This window comes from Pristiophorus japonicus, unplaced genomic scaffold, assembly GCF_044704955.1.
Source record: "Pristiophorus japonicus isolate sPriJap1 unplaced genomic scaffold, sPriJap1.hap1 HAP1_SCAFFOLD_313, whole genome shotgun sequence".
NCBI classification, from domain to species: Eukaryota; Metazoa; Chordata; class Chondrichthyes; family Pristiophoridae; genus Pristiophorus; species Pristiophorus japonicus.
This window is the reverse complement of record NW_027252922.1, coordinates 287,043-309,439: the sequence shown is the minus strand read 5'-3', so window position 1 is coordinate 309,439 and position 22,397 is coordinate 287,043. Positions and strand designations below refer to the sequence as shown.

Genomic DNA, 22,397 nt, shown 5'->3' with positions numbered 1-22,397 from the left:
TACCCTATGCAAATTTGCTTGTGGCACGGGTAGTAATCCAGAGATTATTGGCTTTGTGGTTCTGCTTTTTAATTTAGCCCCTAGCTGCTCAAAATCCCTCAGCAGAACCTCTTTCTTTGTTCTGTCTACGTCATTGGTCCCTACGTGGACCACGACAACTGGATCTCCCCCCTCCCACTCTCCAGCCCGGAGGAGATGTCCTTAACCTTGGCACCGGGCAGACAACACAACCTTCGGGACTCCCGCTCTCGGCTGCAGAGAACAGTATCTATCCCCCTAACTATACTCTTTCCTACCACTACAGCATTTATTTTTACTCCCCCCATTGAATGGCCTCCTGTACCACGGCGCTGTGGTCAGTTTGCTCATCCTCCCTGCAGTCCCAGCCCTCGTCCAAACAGGGAACAAGAATCTCGTACCTGTTGGACAATTGCAAGGGCTGAGGCTCCTCCATCACTACCTCCTGGGTCCCCACAGCTGCCTCGCTCATAGTCACACCCTCCTGTCCCTGACCACGGACCAAATTTGAATTAATTAATCTAAGGGGTGTGACAGCCTCCTGGAACACAGTGTCCAGGTAAGTCTCCCCCTCCCTGATGTGTCGCAGTGTCTGCAACTCGGACTCCAGCTCATCAACGCGGAGCCGAAGTTCCTCGAGCAGCCAACACTTACTGCAGATGTGGTCGCCGTGGACCTCAATGGGGTCAACCAGCTCCCACATGTAGCAGCAGTAACACATCGCCTGCCCTGCCATCTCGAATGGATTTAATTAAGTTTTCACGTTTTGAAAGTTTAGATTTTTAATCCCAGCTCTTAATTTAAACCAATGCCCAAGAAAAGAGAGAAAAACTGACCAACCAATCACTTCCCTGCTTTCCTGTGATATCACACTTTGAATCTTTTTACTTCTTACCCTCCCAGGTCACTTGGTGCTGTTTCGGCTGTCTGCTCGGCTGACTCACGCCCTTTGTAGGCTTACCGCTGCTCCCACTCTGTGCCCTTTCCGAAGTCCCGCTGCTCGGCTGACTCACACCCTTTGTAGGCTTACCGCTGCTCCCACTCTCGGGCCCTTTCCGAAGTCCCGCTGCTCGGCTGACTCACGCCCTTTGTAGGCTTACCGCTGCTCCCACTCTCGGGCCCTTTCCGAAGGGATGGACGCAAGTAGGTTTTCCCCCTCGTGTTGGTTCTCTCACCACCTGCTGCAGGCCCGGTCTGGCAGCTATGTCCTTCAGGACTCGGTCAGTAGTGGTGCTGCCGAGCCAGTCTTGATGGACGTTGAAGTCCCCCACCCAGAGTACATTCTGTGCACCTTGCTACTCTCAGTGCTTCTTCCAAGTGGTGTTCAACATGGAGGAGTACTGATTCATCAGCTGAGGGAGGGCGGTGGGTGGTAATCAGCAGGAGGTTTCCTTGCCCATGCTTGACCTCGAGCCACGAGACTTCATGGGGTCCGGAGTCAATGTTGAGGACTCCCAGGGCCACACCCTCCCGACTGTATACTACTGTGCTGCCACCCCTGGTGGGTCTGTCCTGACGGTGGGACAGGACATACCCAGGGATGGTGATGGAGGAGTCTGGGACATTGGCTGAAAGGTATGATTCTGTGAGTATGACGATGTCAGGCTGTTGCTTGACTAGTCTGGGACATCTCTCCCAATTTTGGCACAGGTCCCCAGATGTTGGTGGGAAAGACTGGGCTGGGTGCGCCGTTGTTGTGTCCGTAACCGGGGCGGAGGTTGATGCCGGGTGGTCCGTCCGGTTTTATCCTTATTATTGATTTTCGTAGCGGTGGATCAATTGATGAATCAGTATGGTCTTGAATGGCAGAGCAGGGTCGAGGAGACAAATGGCCTACTCCTGCTTCTAATTCTTATGTGTTTATACCTTAGCCCAGATCATTTCTCTATATTAAGAGCAATGGTCCCAACACTGACCCTGGGGACACCACTGTTTACATCCCTCCAGTCTGAAGAACATCCATTAACCACTACTCTCTGTTTTCTGGCCTTTACCCAACTTCCTCTCCACACAGCCCCACTCCCTTTAATACCGTGAGCCTTAATTTGATCAATAAGCCTCCTGTCCGGCACCTTATCAAACACCTTTTGACAATCCATCTACACAACATCCCCTGCATTTCCTTTCTCACTGCACTGTGTTATTTCCTGCAATAATCCCTGCTGTCTGTCCTGAATCAACCCATTTCACTACCAAATGTTGCAACGTTTACTTCTGTAGCCAGAATCCCCCGCGCAGGGGTAAAGTGCTCTATCAATGACAACAGGAGCCCAGACGCGGGACCGGGCTGTGCTCTGAGCAGGTGCAGTGCCAGTGGTGGAGGTGGTCAGAGGCGGAAGAGACGTTCTGCGAGTCGGTAGGAGCTTGTGGGCTCAGCTGAGGAATTGGACCCCTGGGTGGGCTGGGCAGCTTCATAAATACCTGGTGTAGGCCTCAGGCCCCGAATACGAGCCCGCAGGCCCCATGTTTGACCCGCGGTGATAGACCCGACTGCTTGGGGTAACTAGCCAAATTCTTGGACAGGATCAGGGTGCCTGCGCGGCTATCTTGCTACAGGAGCAGAGGGTGGGCGGGGCTTTAGAGTCCCAGTGACCAGGAGAGAAAATCATTCCTCATTTATTCTCAGTCTGCACACTAGGAATGTAGAACTGAACTCAACCAGAGAAGAGGGAGTGAGAAAACAGCAGATGGAAGAAAGAAATGATGGCGATGGTGCGATGACTTTGGATTTCAGCAGCAGGAGGAGGGAGAGTGTGTGGGACGGGAATTTACAGCTTTGGGGGAACAAGAGAGGAAAGAATGTTCCGTAGAAACTAGGATTGTCTGTCCTCCATTTCTATCCTGCACTTCCAGTGCTGACTTTTGTAAACTCCTTTTACAGGATATTAGAAAAGGAGGATTTGCAGACGGGAAACTCCAACCAATCATATCGAGATCTGACAGAGTCACTCGATTCACCTGTATATCATCGGCCTTTGAATGTGGAAGGAGAAACATTTGTCTGTTCTGTCTGTGGGAAAAGATTTTCAACATTAGTGTGACTGGAAAAGCACCGAGACACACACACCCGAGTGAGAGTGTTCCAGTGCACTGACTGTGGAAAGAGCTTTAACCAGTTACACAGCCTGAAAAAACATCGCACTATTCACAGCGGGGAGAAACCGTTCATGTATTGTGTGTGTGGACGAGGCTTCAACTGATCGTCCAACCTGGAGAGACACAAGGACACCTGCACCATGGAGAAACCGTGGAAATGTGGAGATTGTGGGAAGGGATTCAATTACCCATCTGAGCTGGAAACTCATCGACGCAGTCACACCGGAGAGAGGCCGTTCACCTGCCTCGTGTGTGGGAAGGGATTCACTCGGTCATCCGCTCTGTTGGTACACCAGCGAGTTCACACTGGGGAGAGGCCATTCATCTGTCCTGTGTGCGGGAAGGGATTCACTCGTTCATCCCACCTGCGAGCACACCAGCGAGTTCACACTGGGGAGAGGCCGTTCACCTGCTCGGTGTGTGAGATGAGATTCACTCGTTCATCCCACCTGCTAGCACACCAACGTATTCACACTGGGGAGAGGCCATTTACCTGTCCCATGTGTGGGAAGGGCTTCACTCAGTCATCCAGCCTACGGGCACACCTGTGCACTCACACTGGGGAGAGGCCATTCACCTGCTCCGAGTGTGGGAAGGGCTTTACTTGTTTATCCAACTTGCTGACACACCAACGCATTCACACTGGGGAGAGACCGTTCATCTGCTCTGAATGTGGAAAGGGTTTCGTTCGATCATCCCAGCTGCTGGCACACCAGCAAGTTCACACTGGGGAGAAGCCGTTCACCTGCTCCGAGTGTGGGAAGGGATTCACTGATTCATCCACCCTGCTGACACACCAACGCATTCACACTGGGGAGAGACCGTTCATCTGCTCTGAATGTGGGAAGGGATTCACTCGAACATGTGACCTGCTGACACACCAGCGAATTCACAGGGGACTGCAGGGGTTGGACTCTGCTGTTATTGTTGCCGTTAATCACATCCCGGACTGAACCATGTTCACTCGGACAGTTGGGGTTTGTTGCCGCTGGTGTAATTAATCCCTGCAACTGGGCTGGAGTTTAATTTTCTGGATATCATAGAATGGTTACAGCAGAGAAGGAGGCCTTTCGGACCGTCGAGCCCGTGCCGGCTCTCTGTAAGAGCACTTCAGCGAGTCCCACTCCCTGCCCTTTCCCCGTAGCCCTGCAAATGCTTTATTTCCGGTACTTATCCAATTCACTTTTTGAAAGCCAAGATTGAATCTGCCTCCACCAGCCTTTCAGGCCGTGCATTCCAGATCCTAACCACTCGCTGCGTAAAAAAAAGTTTTTTCTCGTGTTGCCTTTGGTTCTTTTGCCGATCACCTTGAATCTGTGTCCTCTGGTTCTCGACCCTTCCGCCAATGGGAATATTTTCTCTCTATTCTGTCCAGACCCCTCATGATTTTATCAAATCTCTCAACCTTCTCTGTTCTAAGACCACCCCCAGGTTCTTCAGTCTATCCATGTAACTGAAGTCCCTCATCCCGCAAATCTTGTTGTGCGAGGCCCCTTGGGAAATAATGACCATAATATGGTAGAATTCTTTATTAAGATGGAGAGTGACACAGTTAATTCATAGACTCGGGTCCTGAACTTGGGGAAAGGTAACTTCGATGGTATGAGACGTGAATTGGCTGGAATAGACTGGTGAGTGATACTTAAAGGGTTGACGGTGGATAGGCAATGGCAAACATTTAAAGATCACGTGGATGAACTTCAACAATTGTACATCCATGTCTGGAGTAAAAATAAAACGGGGAAGGTGGCTCAACCGTGGCTAACAAGGGAAATTAAGGATAGTGTTAAATCCAAGGAAGAGGCATATAAATTGGCCAGAAAAAGCAGCAAACCTGAGGACTGGGAGAATTTTGCAATACAGCAGAGGAGGACAAAGGGTTTAGTTAGGAGGGGGAAAATAGAGTATGAGAGGAAACTTGCTCGGAACATTAAAAACTGACTGCAAAAGCTTCTATAGATGTGTGAAGAGACAAAGATTAGTGAAAACATACATAAGTCCCTTGCAGTCAGATTCGCGTGAATTTATAATGGGGAACAAAGAAATGGCAGACCAGTTAAACAAATACTTTGGTTCTGTTTTCACGAAGGAAGACACACATAACCTTCCGGAAATACAAGGGAACCGAGGGTCTAGGAAGAAGGAGGAACTGAAGGATATCCTTATAAAGCGGGAAATTGTGTTAGGGAAATTGATGGGATTGAAGGCCGATAAATCCCCAGGGCCTGATGGTCTGCATCCCAGAGTACTTAAGGAAGTGGCCATAGAAATAGTGGATGCATTGGTGGTCATTTTCCAACAGTCTATCGACTCTGGATCGGTTCCTATGGACTTGAGGGTAGCTAATGTAACACCACTGTTTAAAAAAGGAGGGAGAAAGAAAACGGGTAATTATAGACCGGTTAGCCTGACATCAGTAGTGGGGAAAATGTTTGAATCAATTATTAAAGATGAAATAGCAGCGCATTTGGAAAGCAGTGACAGGATCGTTCCAAGTCAGCATGGATTTATGAAAGGGAAATCATGCTTGACAAATCTTCTGGAAGTTTTTGAGGATGTGGACAAAATTAGTGGAGTGGACAAGGGAGAACCAGTCGATGTGGTGTATTTGGACTTTCAAAAGGCTTTTGACAAGGTCCCACACAAGAGATTGGTGTGCAAAATTAAGGCACATGGTATTGGGGGTAATGTACTGACGTGGATAGAGAACTGGTTGGCAGACAGGAAGCAAAGAGTGGAAATAAACGTGTCCTTTTCAGAATGGTAGACAATGACTAGTGGGGTGCCGCAGGGTTCAGTGCTGGGACCCCAGCTATTTACAATATACATCAATGATTTGGATGAAGGAATTGAATGTACTATCTTAAGTTTGCAGATGACACTAAACTGGGTGGCGGTGTGAGCTGTGAGGAGGATGCTTAGAGGCTGCAGGGTAACTTGGACAGGTTATGTGAGTGGGCAAATGCATGGCAGATGCAGTATAATGTGGATAAATGTAAGGTTATCCACTTGGGGGCAAAAACACAAAGGCAGAATATTATCTGAATGGCAGCAGATTAGGAAAGGGGGAGGTGCAACGAGACCTGGGTGTCATGGTTCATCAGTCATTGAAAGTTGGCATGCAAGTACAGCAGGCGGTGAAGGCAGCAAATGGTATGTTGGCCTTCATAGCTAGGGGATTTGAGTATAGGAGCAGGGAGGTCTTACTGCAGTTGTACAGGGCCTTGGTGAGGCCTCACCTGGAATATTGTGTTCAATTTTGGTCTTCTAACCTGAGGAAGGACGTTCTTGCTATTGAGGGAGTGCAGCGAAGGTTCACCAGACTGATTCCTGGGATGGTGGGACTGACATATGAGGAGAGACTGGATCAACTAGGCCTTTATACACTGAAGTTTAGAAGGATGAGAGGGAATCTCACAGAAACTTACAAGATTCTGACGGGACTGGACAGGTTAGATGCGGGAAGAATGTTCCCGATGATGGAAAAGTCCAGAACCAGGGAACACAGTCTTTGGATAAGGGGTAGGCCTTTTAGTACTGAGATGAGGAGAAACTTCTTCACTCAGAGAGTTGTTAACCTGTGGAATTCTCTACCACAGAGAGTTGATGATGCCAGTTCATTGGATATATTCAAGAGGGAGTTAGATATGGCCCTTATGGCTAAAGGGATCAAAGGGGTATGGAGAGAGAGCAGGAAAGAGGTACTGAGGGAATGATCAGCCATGATCTTATTGGATGGTGGTGCAGGCTCGAAGTGCAGAATGGCCTACTCCTACACTCATTTTCTATGTTTCTTAATCATTCTTGTAAATCTTTTCTGCTCCCTCTGTCAAACAACTGTCAAATAAATTAGCTTTGTTTCCTACATACAGTGAATCGATTCCTTGATTTCTCCATGGGGAGGCTAATTGATGTCCTGTTATCGACTGTTCCATTTTTAAGCTTTTTCTCTTTTGTTAAAGGAAGACTTGAATTTATAAAATGCTTTTCACAGCCTCTGTTTTAGTGATGTTGGTTGAGGGATAAATGTTGACCAGGACACCGGAGAGATATTTTTTCTTCAAAATAATGTCATGGAATCTTTTACACCCACTTGAGAGGTCAGATGGGTCTGATTCGTTTTTTTATTCGTTCAAGGGATGTAGGCATCGCTGGTAAGGCCAGCGTTGCTGGTTAAAGAGGAGATTAACACAATAGTAAGGAAGGACATTGGCTTGGATGATGTGGAATCTGTATGGGTAGAGCTGCAGAAAACGCTAGTGGGAGTTGTGCACTGACCACCAAACAGTAGTAGTGAGGTTGGGGTTGGCATCACACAGGAAATTAGGGGTGCGTACAATAAAGATAGAGCAGTTATCATGGGTGACTTTAATCTACATATCGATTGGGTTAACCAAACTGGTCGCAATACGGTGGAGGAGGATTGCCTGGAGTGTCTAAGGGATGGTTTTCTAGACCATTATGTCGAGGAACCAACTTGTGAATTGGCTAGAATAGACTAGCGAATGATACTTAAAGGGTTGACGGTGGATAGGCAATGGTAGACATTTAAAGATCACATGGATGAACTTCAACAATTGGACATCCCTGTCTGGCGTAAAAATAAAACGGGGAAGTTGGCTCAACCGTGGCTAACGAGGGAAATTAGGGGATAGTGTTAAATCCAAGCAAGAGGCATATAAATTGGCCAGAAAAAGCAGCAAACCTGAGGACTGGGAGAAATTTAGAATTCAGCAGAGGACAAAGCATTTAATTAGGAGGGAGAAAATAGAGTATGAGAGGAAGCTTGCCGGGAACATAAAAACTGACTGCAAAAGCTTCCACAGATATGTGAAGAGAAAAAGATTAGCGAAGACAAATGTAGTCCCTTGCAGTCAGAATCAGGTGAATTTATAATGGGGAACAAATAAATGGCAGACCAATTGAACAAATACTTTGGTTCTGTCTAAACTAAGGAAGACACAAATAACTTTCCGGAAATTCTAGGGGACCGAGGGTCTAGCGAGAAGGGGGAACTGAAGGAAATCCTTATTAGTCAGGAAATTGTGTTCAGGAAATTGATGGGATTGAAGGACGATAAATCCCCAGGGCCTGATAGTCTGCATCACAGAATACTTAAGGAAGTGGCCCTAGAAATAGTGGATGCATTGGTGGTTATTTTCCAACATTCTATAGACTCTAGATCAGTTCCTATGGATTGGAAGGTAGTGAATGTAAAACCACTTTTTCAAAAAATGAGGGAGTGAGAAAACAGGGAATGATAGACCGGTTAGCCTGACATCGGTAGTGGGGAAAATGTTGGAATCAATTATTAAAGATGTAATAGCAGCGGCTTTGGAAAGCAGTGAATGGCTCGGTCCAAGTTGGCATGGATTTATGAAAGGGAAATCATGCTTGACAAATCTTCTCAAAAATGTTGAAGATGTAACTAGAAGAGTGGACAAGGGAGAACCAGTGGATGTGGTGTATTTGGACTTTCAAAAGGCTTTTGACAAGGTCCCACATGAGATTAGTGTACAAAATTAAAGCACATGGTATTGGGGGTAATGTATTGACGTGGATAGAGAACTGGTTGGCAGACTGGAGGCAAAGATTAGAAATAAACGTTTTTTTTTTCAAAATGGCAGGCCGTGACTAGTGGGGTACCGTAAGTTTCAGTGCTGGGACCCCAGCTATTAACAATATACATTAATGATTTAGACGAAGGAATTGAATGTAATATCTCCAAGTTTGCAGATGACACCAAGCTGGGTGGCAGTGTGAGCTGTGAGGACGATGCTCAGAGGCTGCAGGGTGACTTGGACAGGTTAGGTGAGTGGGCAAATGCATGGCAGATGCAGTATAATGTAGATAAATGTGAGGTTATCCACTTTGGTGACAAAAACAGGAAGGCAGAATATTATCTGAATGGTGACAGATTAGGAAAAGGGGAGGTGCAGCGAGACCTGGGTGTCATGGTACATCAGTCATTGAAAGTTGGTCTGCAGGTACAGCAGGCGGTGAAAACGGCATGTTGGCCTTCATAGCGAGAGGATTTGAGCACAGGAGCAGGGAGGGCTTACTGCAGATGTACAGGGCATTGGTGAGGCCACAACTTGAATATTGTGTACAGTTTTGGTCTCCTAATCTGAGGAAGGACATTCTTGCTATTGAGGGAGTGCAGCGAAGGTTCACCAGACTGATTCCGGGATGGCAGGACTGACATATGAAGAAAGACTGGATCGACTAGGCTTATATTCACTGGAATTTAGAAGAATGAGAGGGGATCTCATAGAAACATATAAAATTCTGACAGGATTGGACAGATTAGATGCAGGAAGAATTTCCCGATGTTGGGGAAGTCCAGAACCAGGGGTCACAGTCTAAGGATAAGGGGTAAGCCATTTAGGACCGAGATGAGAAGAAACTTCTTTACCCAGAGAATTGTGAACCTGTGGAATTCTCTACCAGAGAAAGTTGTTGAGGCCAGTCCGTTCGATATATTCAAAAGGGAGTTAGATGTGGCCCTTACAGCTAAAGGGATCGAGGGGTATGGAGAGAAAGCAGGAATGGGGTACTGAAGATGCATGATCAGCCATGATCATATTGAATGGTGGTGCAGGCTCGAAGGGCCGAATGACCTGCTCCTGTACCTTTTTTCTATGTATTTATTGCCCATCCATAATTGCCCTTGAGAAGATGGTGGGGAGCCACCTTCTTGAACCGCTGCAGTCCGTGTGGTGTTGGTACTCCCACAGTACTGTTAGGAAGGGAGTTCCAGGATTTTGACTCAGCGGCAATGAAGGAACGGCGATATGCTTCCAGATCGGGATGGTGTGTGACTCGGAGGGGAATATGGAGATGGTGATGTTCCCATGCGCCTGCTGCCCTTGTCCTTCAAGGTGGTAGAAGTTATGGGTTCAGGAGATGCTGCCGAAGAAGCCTTGGCGTGTTGCTGCAGTACATCTTGTACATGGTAAACACTGCAGCCACGGTACATCGATGATGGAGGGAGTGAATGTTTAAGGTGTTCGATGGGGTGCCAATAAAGTGGCCTGCTTTGTCCTGGATGGTATCGAGCTGCTTGTGTTGTCGCAGTTGCACCCATCCAGGCAAGTGGAGAGTATTCCATCACACTCCTGACTTGTGCCTTGTAGATGGTGAAAAGACTTTGGGGAGTCAGGAGGTGAGACACTGGCCGTAGAATACCCAGCCTCTGACCTGCTCTTGTTGCCACAGTATTTATGTGGCTGGTCCAGTTAAGTTTCTGGTCAATGGTAATCCCGAGGATGTTGATGGTAGGGGATTCGGCGATGGTAATGCCATTGAATGTTATGGGGTGGTGGTGTCTTGCTTGTTAGAGATAGTCATTGCCTGGCACTTTTGTGTCGTGAATGTTACTTGCCACTTATCTGCCCAAGCCTGAATGTTGTCCACGTCTTGCTGTAAGCGGGCATGGACTGCTCCATTATCTGAGGAGTTGGAACTGAACACTGTGCAGTCATCAGCGAACAGCCTCATTTCTGACATTATGATGGAAGGAAGGTCATTGATAAAACAACTGAAGATGGTTGGGCTGAGGACACTACCCTGAGGAACTCCTGGGGCTGTGATGATTGACCTCCAACCACCATAACCATCTTCCTTTGTGCTAGATATGACTCCAACCAGTGGAGAGTTTTCCCCCTGATTCCCATTGACTTCACTTTTACTCGGGCTCCTTGATGCCACACTCAGTCAAATACTGCCTTGATGTCAAGGGCAGTCATTCTCACCTCACCTCTAGAGTACAGCTGTTTTGTCCATGTTTGGACCAAGGCTGTAATGAGGTCTGGAACAGAGTGGTCCTGGGGGAACCCAAACTGGGTATCAGTGAGCAGGTTATTGGTGAGTAAGTGCCGCTTGATAGCACTGTGGACGACATCTTCCATCACTTTGCTGATGATTGAGAGTAGACTGATGGAGCGGTAATTGGCCGGATTGGATTTGTCCTGCTTTTTGTGGACAGGACATACCTGGGCAGCTTTCTATATTGTTGGGTAGATGCCAGTGTTGTAGCTGTACTGGAACAGCTTGGCTAGAGGCACAGCTAGTTCTGGAGCACAAGTCTTCAGCACAACAGCCGGGATGTTGTCGGGGCCCATAGCCTTTGCTGTATCCAGTGCATTCAGCCCTTTCTTGCTATCACGTGGAGTGAATCGAATTGGCTGAAGACTGGCTTCTGTGATGGTGGGAACCTCAGGAGGAGGCCGATATGGATCATCCACTCGACACTTCTGGCTGAAGATGGTTGTAAACACTTCAGTCTTTTCTTTTGCACTCGCGTGCTGGGCTCTGCCATCATTGAGGATGGGGATATTCATGGAGCCTCCTCCTCCCGTTAATTGTTTCATGGTCCACCACCATTCACCACTGGATGTGGCAGGACTACAGAGCTTTAATCTGATCCATTGGTTGTGGGACTGCTTAGCCCTGTCTACAGCATGCTGCTTCTGTTTTTAAGCATGCATGTATTACTGTGTTGCAACTTTCCCAGATTGGCACCTCATTTTTAGGTACGTCTGGTGCTGCTCCTGGCATGTTCTTCTACACTCTTCATTGAACCAGGGTTGGTCCCCTGGCTTGATGGTAATGGTAGAGTGAGGGATATGCCGGGCCATGAGGTTACAGATTGTGGTGGAATACAATTCTGCTGCTGCTGATGGCCCACAGTGCCTCATGGATGCCTAGTTTTGAGCTGCTAGATTTGTTCTGAATATATCCCATTTAGCACGATGGTAGTGCCACACAACACAATGGAGGGTGTCCTCTGTGTGAAGATGAGAGTTCATCTCCAGAATGACTGTGAGGTGGTCGCTGCTACCAGTGCTGTCATGGAAAGATGCATCTGCAACAGGTACATTGGTGATGTTATGTCTTAGATAAGGAGTCAGACTAGATACTGCAAGCTCAAAGTAAGTGTGACCATAGTCCCTTATTGCAGGTCTCAGAGTGCTTCTCCAGCCTGTGAGGCCTCCTTCTATGCAGGTACTCCCAAGGGATTGTGGGATCCCTTGGGACATCAGGGGATAAGCCCTCTGGTGATTAGACATAGTAATTACAGATTTACATACATAACAGGTGAGGACGAGGTCAAGTAGGTTTTTCCCTCATGTTGGTTCTCTCACCACCTGCTGCAGGCCCAGTCTGGCAGCTATGTCCTTCAGGACTGGGCCAGCTCGGTCAGTAGTGGTGCTACCGAGCCACTCTTGATGATGGACATTGAAGTCCCCCACCCAGAGTACGTTCTCTGTCCTTGCTACTCTCAGTGCTTTTTGCAAGTGGTGTTCAACATGGGGGAGTACTGATTCATCAGCTGATGGAGGGCAGTAGGTGGTAATCAGCAGGTTTCCTTATCCATGCTTGACCTGAAGCCATGAGACTTTATGGTGTCTGGAGTTTTACCTATTACTGATGTCAAACTGATGGGCCTACAGCTACCTGGGTCTGCATTGGCACCTTTTTTAAAAATGGGGACTCCTTCCAATCTGTAGGAACCATTCCAGAGTGCAGTGATCAATTGAAAATACAGGCAATTAGCGATAATTAATCCCTGCCCGTGAGCTTGGTCCACTTGAACCCAGATAGCTTCAGCTGTGCCTAATGAGGCAATATCAAGTCTCTCTCTCGAGCTGTTAGATTCTCACAGATAAAAATAGCAACCCCACCTCCCCTTTGGCCTACACTAACCTTTCTGAAACCCTTGTAGCCCTTTAGATGAATGTCTGTGCCATCATTATCATCTAGTCATGTCTGAGAAATACACAATGTCTAAATTCTTCAACACATCACAGGATTGCAATTCTAACAATTTGCTTCTTACACTCCTTTGCATTTACATGAAAGCAATTTAAAAGGTCTCACATCTATTAATTCTTGTTTGCTTCCTAACTGGTTTATCTTCATGCTTTGCTGCTATGTAATTATCATGTGCAGTAAGGCTAACTTTGAACTTATCTACACTATCCCCTTGCTGAACTCGGGGATAATTCAGCACCCTCTGCCAGCCTTTTAGCTCCCAAGAGGTTAAGATGGAGGCTGTCCCTCCTAAACAACTTACCTTGTCCAGGGAACACCTCACGATTATTGATGAAGTGAAGCTGCTTCTTGCAGAGGTCCTGAAGCCGATGTTGAATCCCACGGATTTGCCTGTTCCTCTCCCTCGATCTGGACATGACTGGTAATAGCCCGGAGACTACTAACCTTGCACCCCTTTGCTGAAGGACATCTATGAGGCTTTTGTAGGAATCCTGCAAAACAAATGGACTTCTATCCATGATATCGTTAGTTCCAATATGTAAACCTACTGCAGAATCCTGACACTCACCTTTCATTAGTTCATCCACACGATCCCGGAGATCAGCTATCTTGGCTCCTGGAAAACAGAAGTCTGCTCTTGACACAGCCTCACCTCTACACAGGGTGCTGTCTGTGTGCCTGATGATGGAGTCCCCTATGAGGATTTCCGTTTGCCTCTTGCTTTTCCTTGGCTGTTCAAGCAACGTCCTTTTGGACTTTGCTGCCTTCCTCTTATCTTTTCCAAGATGCTGATATGAGCATTGAGGTTCGGTGTCATTGCTGCTAACATCACTGCCTGTTCTCCAAATCACAAAAGTGGGGCATACCCCTGTTTGAAGCAATCAGAAAATCCAAAGAAACTCCCTTTAAACGGGCACAGAGACTCTCCCTTTAAACGGGCACAGAGACTCTCCCTTTAAATGGGCACAGAGACTATGTGAAACTAAGAAAGAAGCATTATTGGCCGAATAAAAGTAAACCAGATGCTGGTGCCTGTAAGTCATCATAGGCAGTCCCTCGGAATCGAGGAAGACTTGCTTCCACTCTGAGCATGAGTTTTTAGTTGGCTGAACAGTCCAATACGAGAACCACAGTCTCTGTCACAGGTGGGACAGACAGTGGTTGAAGGAAAGGGTGAGTGGGGAGTCTGGTTTGCCGCACGCTCTTTCCGCTGCCTGCACTTGACGTCTGCATGCTCTCGGCGACGAGACTGAGGAGCTCAGCGCCTTCCCGCATGCTCTTCCTCCACTTCGGGCGGTCTTTGGCCAGGGACTCCCAGGTGCCAGTGGGGATGTCGCACATTATCAGGGAGGCTTTGAGGGTGTCCGTGTAACATTTCTCCTGCTCACCTTTGGCTCGTTTGCCGTGGGCAAGATCCGAGTAGAGTGCTTGCTTTGGGAGTCCCGTGTCTGGCATGTGAACTATGTGGCCTGCCCAGCGGAGCTGATCGAGTGTGGTCAGTGCTTCAATGCTGGGGATGTTGGCCTGGACGAGGACGCTAATGTTGGTGAGTCTGTCCTCCCAGGGGATTTGTAGGATCTTGCGAGACATCGTGGATGGTATTTCTCCAGCGACTTGAGCTGTCTACTGTAAATGGTCCACGACTCTGAGCCATACAGGAGGCGGGAATTACTACGGTGCCTGTAAGTAGCGCTCCACCAGCCGACATCCGACTGAACCCCGACTGCTGAAGCTGTGGTTGTCAGTGCCAGGCACAGGACCAGGGGGCGAGGGACAATTTTTGGTCCGGGGCGCTGTGCATGGTTATTACTTCAGCATCACGGAGTGCAGCAGAGTCACTGCAAAACTCCCGGCAACTTTAGCGGAAAGCACTGTTCTCACCGCGCCCAGTCGCAAACTCTCTTGCACCCCATTTCGTGAGCTGGGGCAGTAACGCGAGATGCAAAGTAGCAAAATTTCACTCCCTCTCCCTTTAAACAGGCACAGAGACACTGCACCTTTAAACAGGCACAGGGTCACTGCACCTTTAAACAGGCACAGAGACACTGCACCTTTAAACAGGCACAGGGACACTGCACCTTTAAACAGGCACAGGGACACTGCAAATTTAAACAGGCACAGAGACACTGCACCTTTAAACAGGCACAGGGACACTGCACCTTTAAACAGGCACAGAGACACTGCACCTTTAAACAGGCACAGAGACACTGCACCTTTAAACAGGCACAGAGACACTGCACCTTTAAACAGGCACAGAGACACTGCACCTTTAAACAGGCACAGAGACACTGCACCTTTAAACAGGCACAGGGACACTGCCCATTTAAACAGGCACAGAGACACTGCCCATTTAAACAGGCACAGAGACACTGCACCTTTAAACAGGCAGTGACACCTTCAAAGCCGCCTTGAAAAAGTGTAACATCCCCACCGACACTTGGGAATTCCTGGCCTAAGACCACCCGAAGTGAAGGAAAGCATCCGGGAAGGCGCTGAACAGCTCGAGTCTCTTCGCCGGGAGCAAGCTGAAGCCAAGCACCGACAGCGGAAGGAGCGCACGACAACCCAGGCTCCCCATCCACCCGTTCCTTCAACCACCTTCTACCTCACCTGTGACAGAGACTGTAATTCCCACATTGGACTCTTCAGTCACCTGAGAACTCATAGAAACATAGAAAATAGGTGCAGGAGCAGGCCATTTGGCCCTTCGAGCCTGCACCACCATTCAATATGATCATGGCTGACCATGCAACTTCAGTACCCCATTCCTGCTTTCTCTCCATACACCCTGATCCCTTTAACCGTAAGGGCCACATCGAACTCCCTTTTGAATATGTCCAACGAACTGGACTCGACAACTTTCTGTGGCAGAGAATTCCACAGGTTCACAACTCTCTGGGTGAAAACGTTTCTCCTCATCTTGGTCCTATACGACTTACCCCTTATCCTTAGACTGTGACCCCTGGTTCTGGACTTCCCCAACATCGGGAACATTTATCCTGCATCTAACCTGTCCAATCCCATCAGAATTTTATACGTTTCTATGAGATCCCCTCTCATTCTTCTAAATTCCATTGAGTATAAGCCTAGCCGATTCAGTCTTTCCTCATATGTCAGTCTTACCATCCCAGGAATCAGTCTGGTGAACCTTCGCTGCACTCCCTCAATAGCAAGCACGTTCTTCTTCAGATTAGGAGACCAAAACTGCACACAATGCTCAAGGTGTGATCTCAGCAAGGCCCTGTATAACTGCAGCAAGACCTCCCTGCTCCTATACTCAAATCCCCTCGCTATGAAGGCCAACATGCCATTTGCTTTCTTTACTGCCTGCTGTACCTGCATGCCTACCTCAATGACTGATGTACCATGACACCCAGGTCTCGTTGCACCTCCCCTTTTACTAATCTGTCACCATTCAGATAATCTGCCTTCCTGTTTTTGCCACCAAAGTGGATAACCTCACACTTATCCACATTATACTGCATTTGCCCACTCACCTAACCTGTCCAAGTCACCCTGCAGCTTCTTAGCATCCTCCTCGCAGCTCGCACTGTCACCCAGCTTAGTGTCATCTGCAAACTTGGAGATATTACATTCAATTCCTTCGTCTAAATCATGAATGTATATTGTAAATAGTTGGGGTCCCAGCACTGAGCCCTGCAGCACTCCACTATTCACTGCCTGCCATTCTGAAAAGGACCCGTTTATCCCGACTCTCTGCTTCCTGTCTGCCAACAGTTCTCTCCACGTCAGTACATTACCCCCAATACCACGTGCTTTAATTTTGTACACCAATTTCTTTTGTGGGACCTTGTCAAAAGCCTTTTGAAAGTCCAAATACACCACATCCACTGGTTCTCCCTTGTCCACTTTACCAGTTACATCCTCAAAAAACTCTCGATTTGTCAAGCATGATTTCCCTTTCATAAATCCATGCTGACTTGGACCGATCCTGTCACTGCTTTCCAAATGCGCTGCTATTACATCTTTAATAATTGATTCCAACATCTTCGCCACGACCGATGTCAGGCTCTGAGAGAAACTGGTGAGTGTAGAACTGAACCCAGCCAGAGTCAGCACCTTCAGGGGAGGAGAGGGAGGGGAACCAGTGAGTATAGAACTGAACCCAGCCAGAGTCAGCACCTTCAGGGGAGGGAGAGGAAGGGGAACCAGTGAGTGTAGAACTGAACCCAGCCAGAGTCAGCACCTTCAGGGGAGGGAGAGGGAGGGGAACCAGTGAGTGTAGAACTGAACCCAGCCAGAGTCAGCACCTTCAGGGGAGGAGAGGGAGGGGAACCAGTGAGTGTAGAACTGAACCCAGCCAGTATTGGTGGTGAAAACTGGGAGTGGAGGAGAAACAGTCTAGAAATGTGCGATGGTTTTGGATTTCAGCACAGCAGGAGGGACAATGTGTGGGACAGGGATTTACAGCTTTGGAAGAACAAGAGAGGAAAGAATGTTCCATGGAAACTCGGGGCCAAGTTTCGACCGGCCCGTAGAATGGTGCACCTCCGAGAGGTCCGCCGACTTTCTAGAAGGAAAAGTGCACCTAATACTTACCTCGGGATTCTCCACGATGATCAGGCCTGCTTTGGACTGGGTGCAGCGCAGCAGAAGCAGTGGGGGGCGGAGCTACAGCCCTTCGTCGAAAAAAGTGCCGGCAGCTGCGCGCGTGCGCAGTGGAGTCTGTGCACATGTGCAGTAGTTCCTGGCCCTCCCAGCGCATCGTGGCTCCGGGTGACCCTATCCGTGGCCAAGTGGCCTGCCTGCCTCACCGTCCCTCGCCTCGCTGCTGCCTAAACCCGGGCCTCGCCTCACCGTCCCTCACCTCGCCGCTGCCCAACCTCGGGCCTCACCTCGCCACCACTGCTCTTACCTCAAGGCCTTCTCGCCGGCCCGCCTAAACACCACCTCCGCGATGGGGCCGCCCGACCACCTCCTCGGCAGCGGACCCCACCGGACCACCTCCTCGACGGCGGGGCACACCCGAGCTCTTCCCCTTGAAAATGTAATCAGGCAGGCAGGCAGGGCTGAGTGTGGGCCGTGTGCTGCTGGAGGGCTCCCGGTGCTCCCCAACGCATCGGTGCTGCAGTAGGTGAGGTAGGAACTTATAATTTTTTATTTATTGATTTATTGATTTTTTTAATTTATTGATTGATTTATTGATCATTTATTATTGATGATGGTTCTTTATTTTTCAAAGAGAAGTGTTTAATGCTTTGGAAAATCCTCTAACTTCGCTTCCCCCTCCACTTAACTCTGGCTACCTGCGCCTGATTGCTAAAGTGTCCGCAAGGTTTTTCTGAGCATATCAAAGTGGACATTGACTCAGGCCTAAGTTAGTTTGGAGTAACTTATCGCTGTCTAAACTTACTTAAATAGCCAAAACAGGCGTAAGTGGCTGGAAACGCCCCCTTTTGGAAAAAAAAACTCAACTAACCGACTGAAACTGGAGCTAACTAAATGGGGAGAATTGCGATTTCTAGAATACTCAAAAAAAAACTAGTTGTTCCAAAAAAATAGGAGCAACTCCTGTCGAAACTTGGTCCCTAGATTGTCTATTCTGAATTTCTGTCTTGTACTGACAGTGATGAGTTTTATTATCTCCTTTTACAGAATATTGGAAGGGGAGATTTTCAGACAGGAAGCACAAACCAAACATCACGTCAAGATCTGAAGGAGTCAATCGATTCTTCAGGACCTGAATATCATCGGCCTTTGAAAGTGGAAGGAGAATTGTTTGCCTGTTCTGCCTGTAGGAAAAGATTTCAAACATCAGTGTGACTGGAAAGGCACCGAGACACACACACACCCGAGTGAGTGTTCCAGTGCACTGCCTGTGGAAAGAGCTTTAACCAGTTACACAACCTAAAAAAACATCGCACCATTCACCGTGCGGAGAAACTGTAAACGTGTTTTGTGCGTGGACGAGGCTTCAACTGATCATCCAACCATGGAGAGTCACAAGGATACCCGCACTATAGAGAAACCGTGGAAATGTGGTGACTGTGGAAAGGTATTCAGATCACCATCTGAGCTGGAAATTCATCGACGCAATCACACTGGGGAGAGGCCATTCACCTGCCCCGTGTGTGGGAAGGGATTCACTGGGTCATCCGACCTGCTGACACACCAGCGAGTTCACACCGGAGAGAGGCCGTTCACCTGCTCCGTGTGTGGGAAGGGATTCACTCAGTCATCCAACCTTGTAGTTCACCAGCGAGTTCACACCGGGGAGAGGCCATTCACCTGCTCCGTGTGTGGGAAGGGATTCACTCGGTCATCCAACCTTGTAGCTCACCAGCGAGATCACACTGGGGAGAGGCCGTTCACCTGCTCTGAGTGTGGGAAGGGTTTCACTGATTCATCCCACCTGCTGATACATCAGCGAGTTCACACTGGGGAGAGGCCGTTCACCTGCTCAGAGTGTGGGAATGGATTCACTACATCATCCACCCTGCTGACACACCAGCGAGTTCACACTGGGGAGAGGCCGTTCACCTGCTCTGAGTGTGGGAAGGGATTCACTCAGTTATCCCACCTACAGTCACACCAGCGAGTTCAGACTGGGGAGAGGCCGTTCACCTGCTTTGAGTGTGGGAAGGGATTCACTGATTCATCCACCTTGCGGAGACACCAGCGAGTTCACACTGGGGAGAGGCCGTTCACCTGCTCTGAGTGTGGGAAGGGATTCATTCATTCATCCCACCTGCTGAGACACCAACGAGTTCACACTGGGGAGAGGCCGTTCAACTGTTCTGAGTGTAGGAAGGGATTCACTACATCATCCACCCTGTTGAAACACCAACGAGTTCACACTGGGGAGAGGCCGTTCACCTGCTCTGAGTGTGGGAAGGGATTCAGTCAGTCATCCAACCTGCTGAGACACCAGCGAGTTCACAAGTGACTGCAGGGGTTGGAATCTGCTGTTATTGCTGTTGTTAATCACATCCTGACTGAACCATGTTCATTCTGACAGTTGGGGTTTGTTTCTGCTGCTGATAACCCTATAACTGGGCTGGACTTTAGTATTCTGGATATATTGCTGATTGTGTTTTTGGGGCTGCAGTGTCCATTTAAGAGACGCTGTGTGTTATCTTTCCCCTTAATTCAGCGACTCTCAACAGAAATTCAGTTTGGAATAAAATGATGAACTTTTACTTTAATTCTAAACTGATCTTTGGTACAAAATCTACAATAGTGTGTGAAAGTTTCTACTGAATAAAATCTCCAAATAGAAAGAGCTTGCTGACAATTCTTACTGACTTGCACATTACACACAGTGGCCCCTCCATTATCCACCAGAAAGAAGGGGAATGGGAATTAGTGGGGAATCAATGTCCCCAAATGTTGCCCCTCCCGTCTGGTGTAGCAATCCCCTTGGCACGGGAATGGAGACAAGTCCAGACCAAAACTGCGCAGTATTCCAGGTGTGGTCTTGCCAACGCCCTGTACAGTTGTAGCAGGACTTCCCTACTTTTATACTCCATCCCCCTTGCAATAAAGGGCAGCATTCCATTTGCCTTCCTGATCACTTGCTGCAACTGCATGCTAACGTTTTTAGTTTCATGTACAAGAACCCCCAGATCCTTCTGTACTACAGCATTTTGTAATTTTCACATTTAAATAATTTATTTTTTTATTTTTCCCACCAAATGGGATAACCTGACATTTTACCACATTATAGTCCATCTGCCAAATTTTTGCCAACTCATTGAGCCTATCTATATCCCTTTGTGGATTATTTGTGTCCTCCTTTCAACTTGCTTTCTCACCCATCTTTGTATCATCAGCAAATTTGGCTACGTTACACTCAGTCCCTTCATCCAAGTAATTAATATAAATTGTAAATAGTTGAGGCCCCAACACTGATACCTGCGGCACCCCACTAGTTACTGATTGCCAACCAGAGAATGACCCATTTATCCCGACTCTCTGTTCTCTGTTAGTTAGCCAATCCTCTATCCATGCTGATATATTACCCCCAACCCCATGAACTTTTATCTTGTGCAGTAACTTTTTATGTGGCAACTTGTCAAATGCCTTCTGGAAGTCGAAATGCACCTGATCCACTGGTTCCCCTTTATCCACCCTGTTCATTACATCCTCAAAGAATTGCATCAAATTTGTCAAACATGACTTCCCCTTCATAAATCGATGCTGACTCTGCTTGACCGAATTTTGCTTTTCCAAATGTCCTGCTACTGCTTCTTTAATAATGGACTCCAACACTTTCCCAACCACAGATGTTAGGCTAACTAGTTTCCCGCTTTTTGTCTGCCTCCTTTTTTAAATAGGGGCATTACATTTGCAGTTTTCCAATCTGCTGGGACCTACCCAGAATCCAGGGAATTTTGATAAATTACAACCAGTGCATCCACTATCCCTGCCGGTACTTCTCTTAAGACACGAGGATGCAAGCCACTCCGTTGCTCTTGCCTCATAACCCTGCAAATCTTTCCAACTCAAATATTTATCTCTTTTCAAAGTAACGTGAATCTGCTTCCATCACCCTTACAGGCAGTGCATTCCAGGCCATAACATCTGGCTGCTTAATTTTTCCCCCTCGTGTAGCATCTGGTTCATTTGCCAATCACCTTAAATGGGTGACCTCTGGCTACCGAACCTTCTGACACTGAAAATTGTTTCTCCTTATGAAGAGAGTTGGTGGGCTGGAGGAGGTTACAGAGATAGTGAGAGATGAGGCCTTGGTGGGATTTGGACAAGGTGTATTTTAAAGGTTGAAGCCACCAGCTGTCTCTCCCAGTGCAGAATGTGACTCACTGCTAACAGGAAAGATTTTTGTTTAACGACTAAAGATGCATAAAGAGGGTAAATCAATCTCTGTACCTTTAACTAACAGCAACATGGACCCCTGACACTGTAAATTGTTTCTCATTATAGAAGCATAGAAATTTACAGCATGGAAGGAGGCCATTTAGGCCCATCGTGTCTGCGCAGGCCGACAGAGAGCTATCCAGCCTAATCCCACTTTCCAGCTCTTAGTCCGTAGCCTTGTAGGTTATAGTACTTCAAGTACACATCCAAGTATTTTTTTTAAATGTGGTGAAGGTTTCTGCCTCTACCAACCTTTCAGGCAGTGAGTACCAGACCACACACCACCCTCTAGGTGAAGAAATTTCCCCTCAAAACCCCTCTAATCCTACCAATTACTTTCAATCTATGCCCCCGGGTTGTTGACCCCTCTGCAAATGGAAATAGGCCCTTCCTATGCACTCTATCAAGACCCCTCTCAATTTTATACACTTCAATAGGGTCTCCCCTCAGCCTCCTCTGTTCCTAAGAAAACAAACCCAACCTATTAAGAGCGTTGCTGGGCTGGAGGAGGTTACAGAGATAGGCAAGCGTGAGACTTTGGAGGGATTTCAACAAGTGGAGGAGTATTTTAAAGGCAGAAGCCGCCAGCTATTCCTCCAGCACAGAATGTGACTCACTACCAATAGGAAGGATGTTACTTTAACTACTACGACTGCATAATGAGGGGA

General features: G+C 47.9%; 1 protein-coding gene across 4 annotated transcripts in view; it reads left to right on the top strand.

The window, feature by feature from the left end:
• The window catches only part of LOC139249438 (zinc finger protein 271-like), a 210,979-nt gene extending 190,859 nt beyond the window's left edge, over positions 1 to 20,120 (top strand). For 2 of the 4 annotated variants that reach the window (XM_070872396.1, XM_070872395.1), the window contains exon 3: positions 18,508 to 20,120. In XM_070872396.1, the coding sequence (XP_070728497.1) occupies positions 18,845 to 19,798 (954 nt within the window). In that variant the 5' untranslated portion in view covers positions 18,508 to 18,844 and the 3' untranslated portion in view covers positions 19,799 to 20,120. Of the gene's footprint in view, positions 1 to 3,346; positions 3,851 to 17,851; positions 17,992 to 18,507 lie in introns of those variants that run through there. The other 2 variants (XM_070872398.1, XM_070872397.1) reach the window with 2 other exon arrangements.
• The last annotated feature ends 2,277 nt before the right edge of the window (positions 20,121 to 22,397 follow it).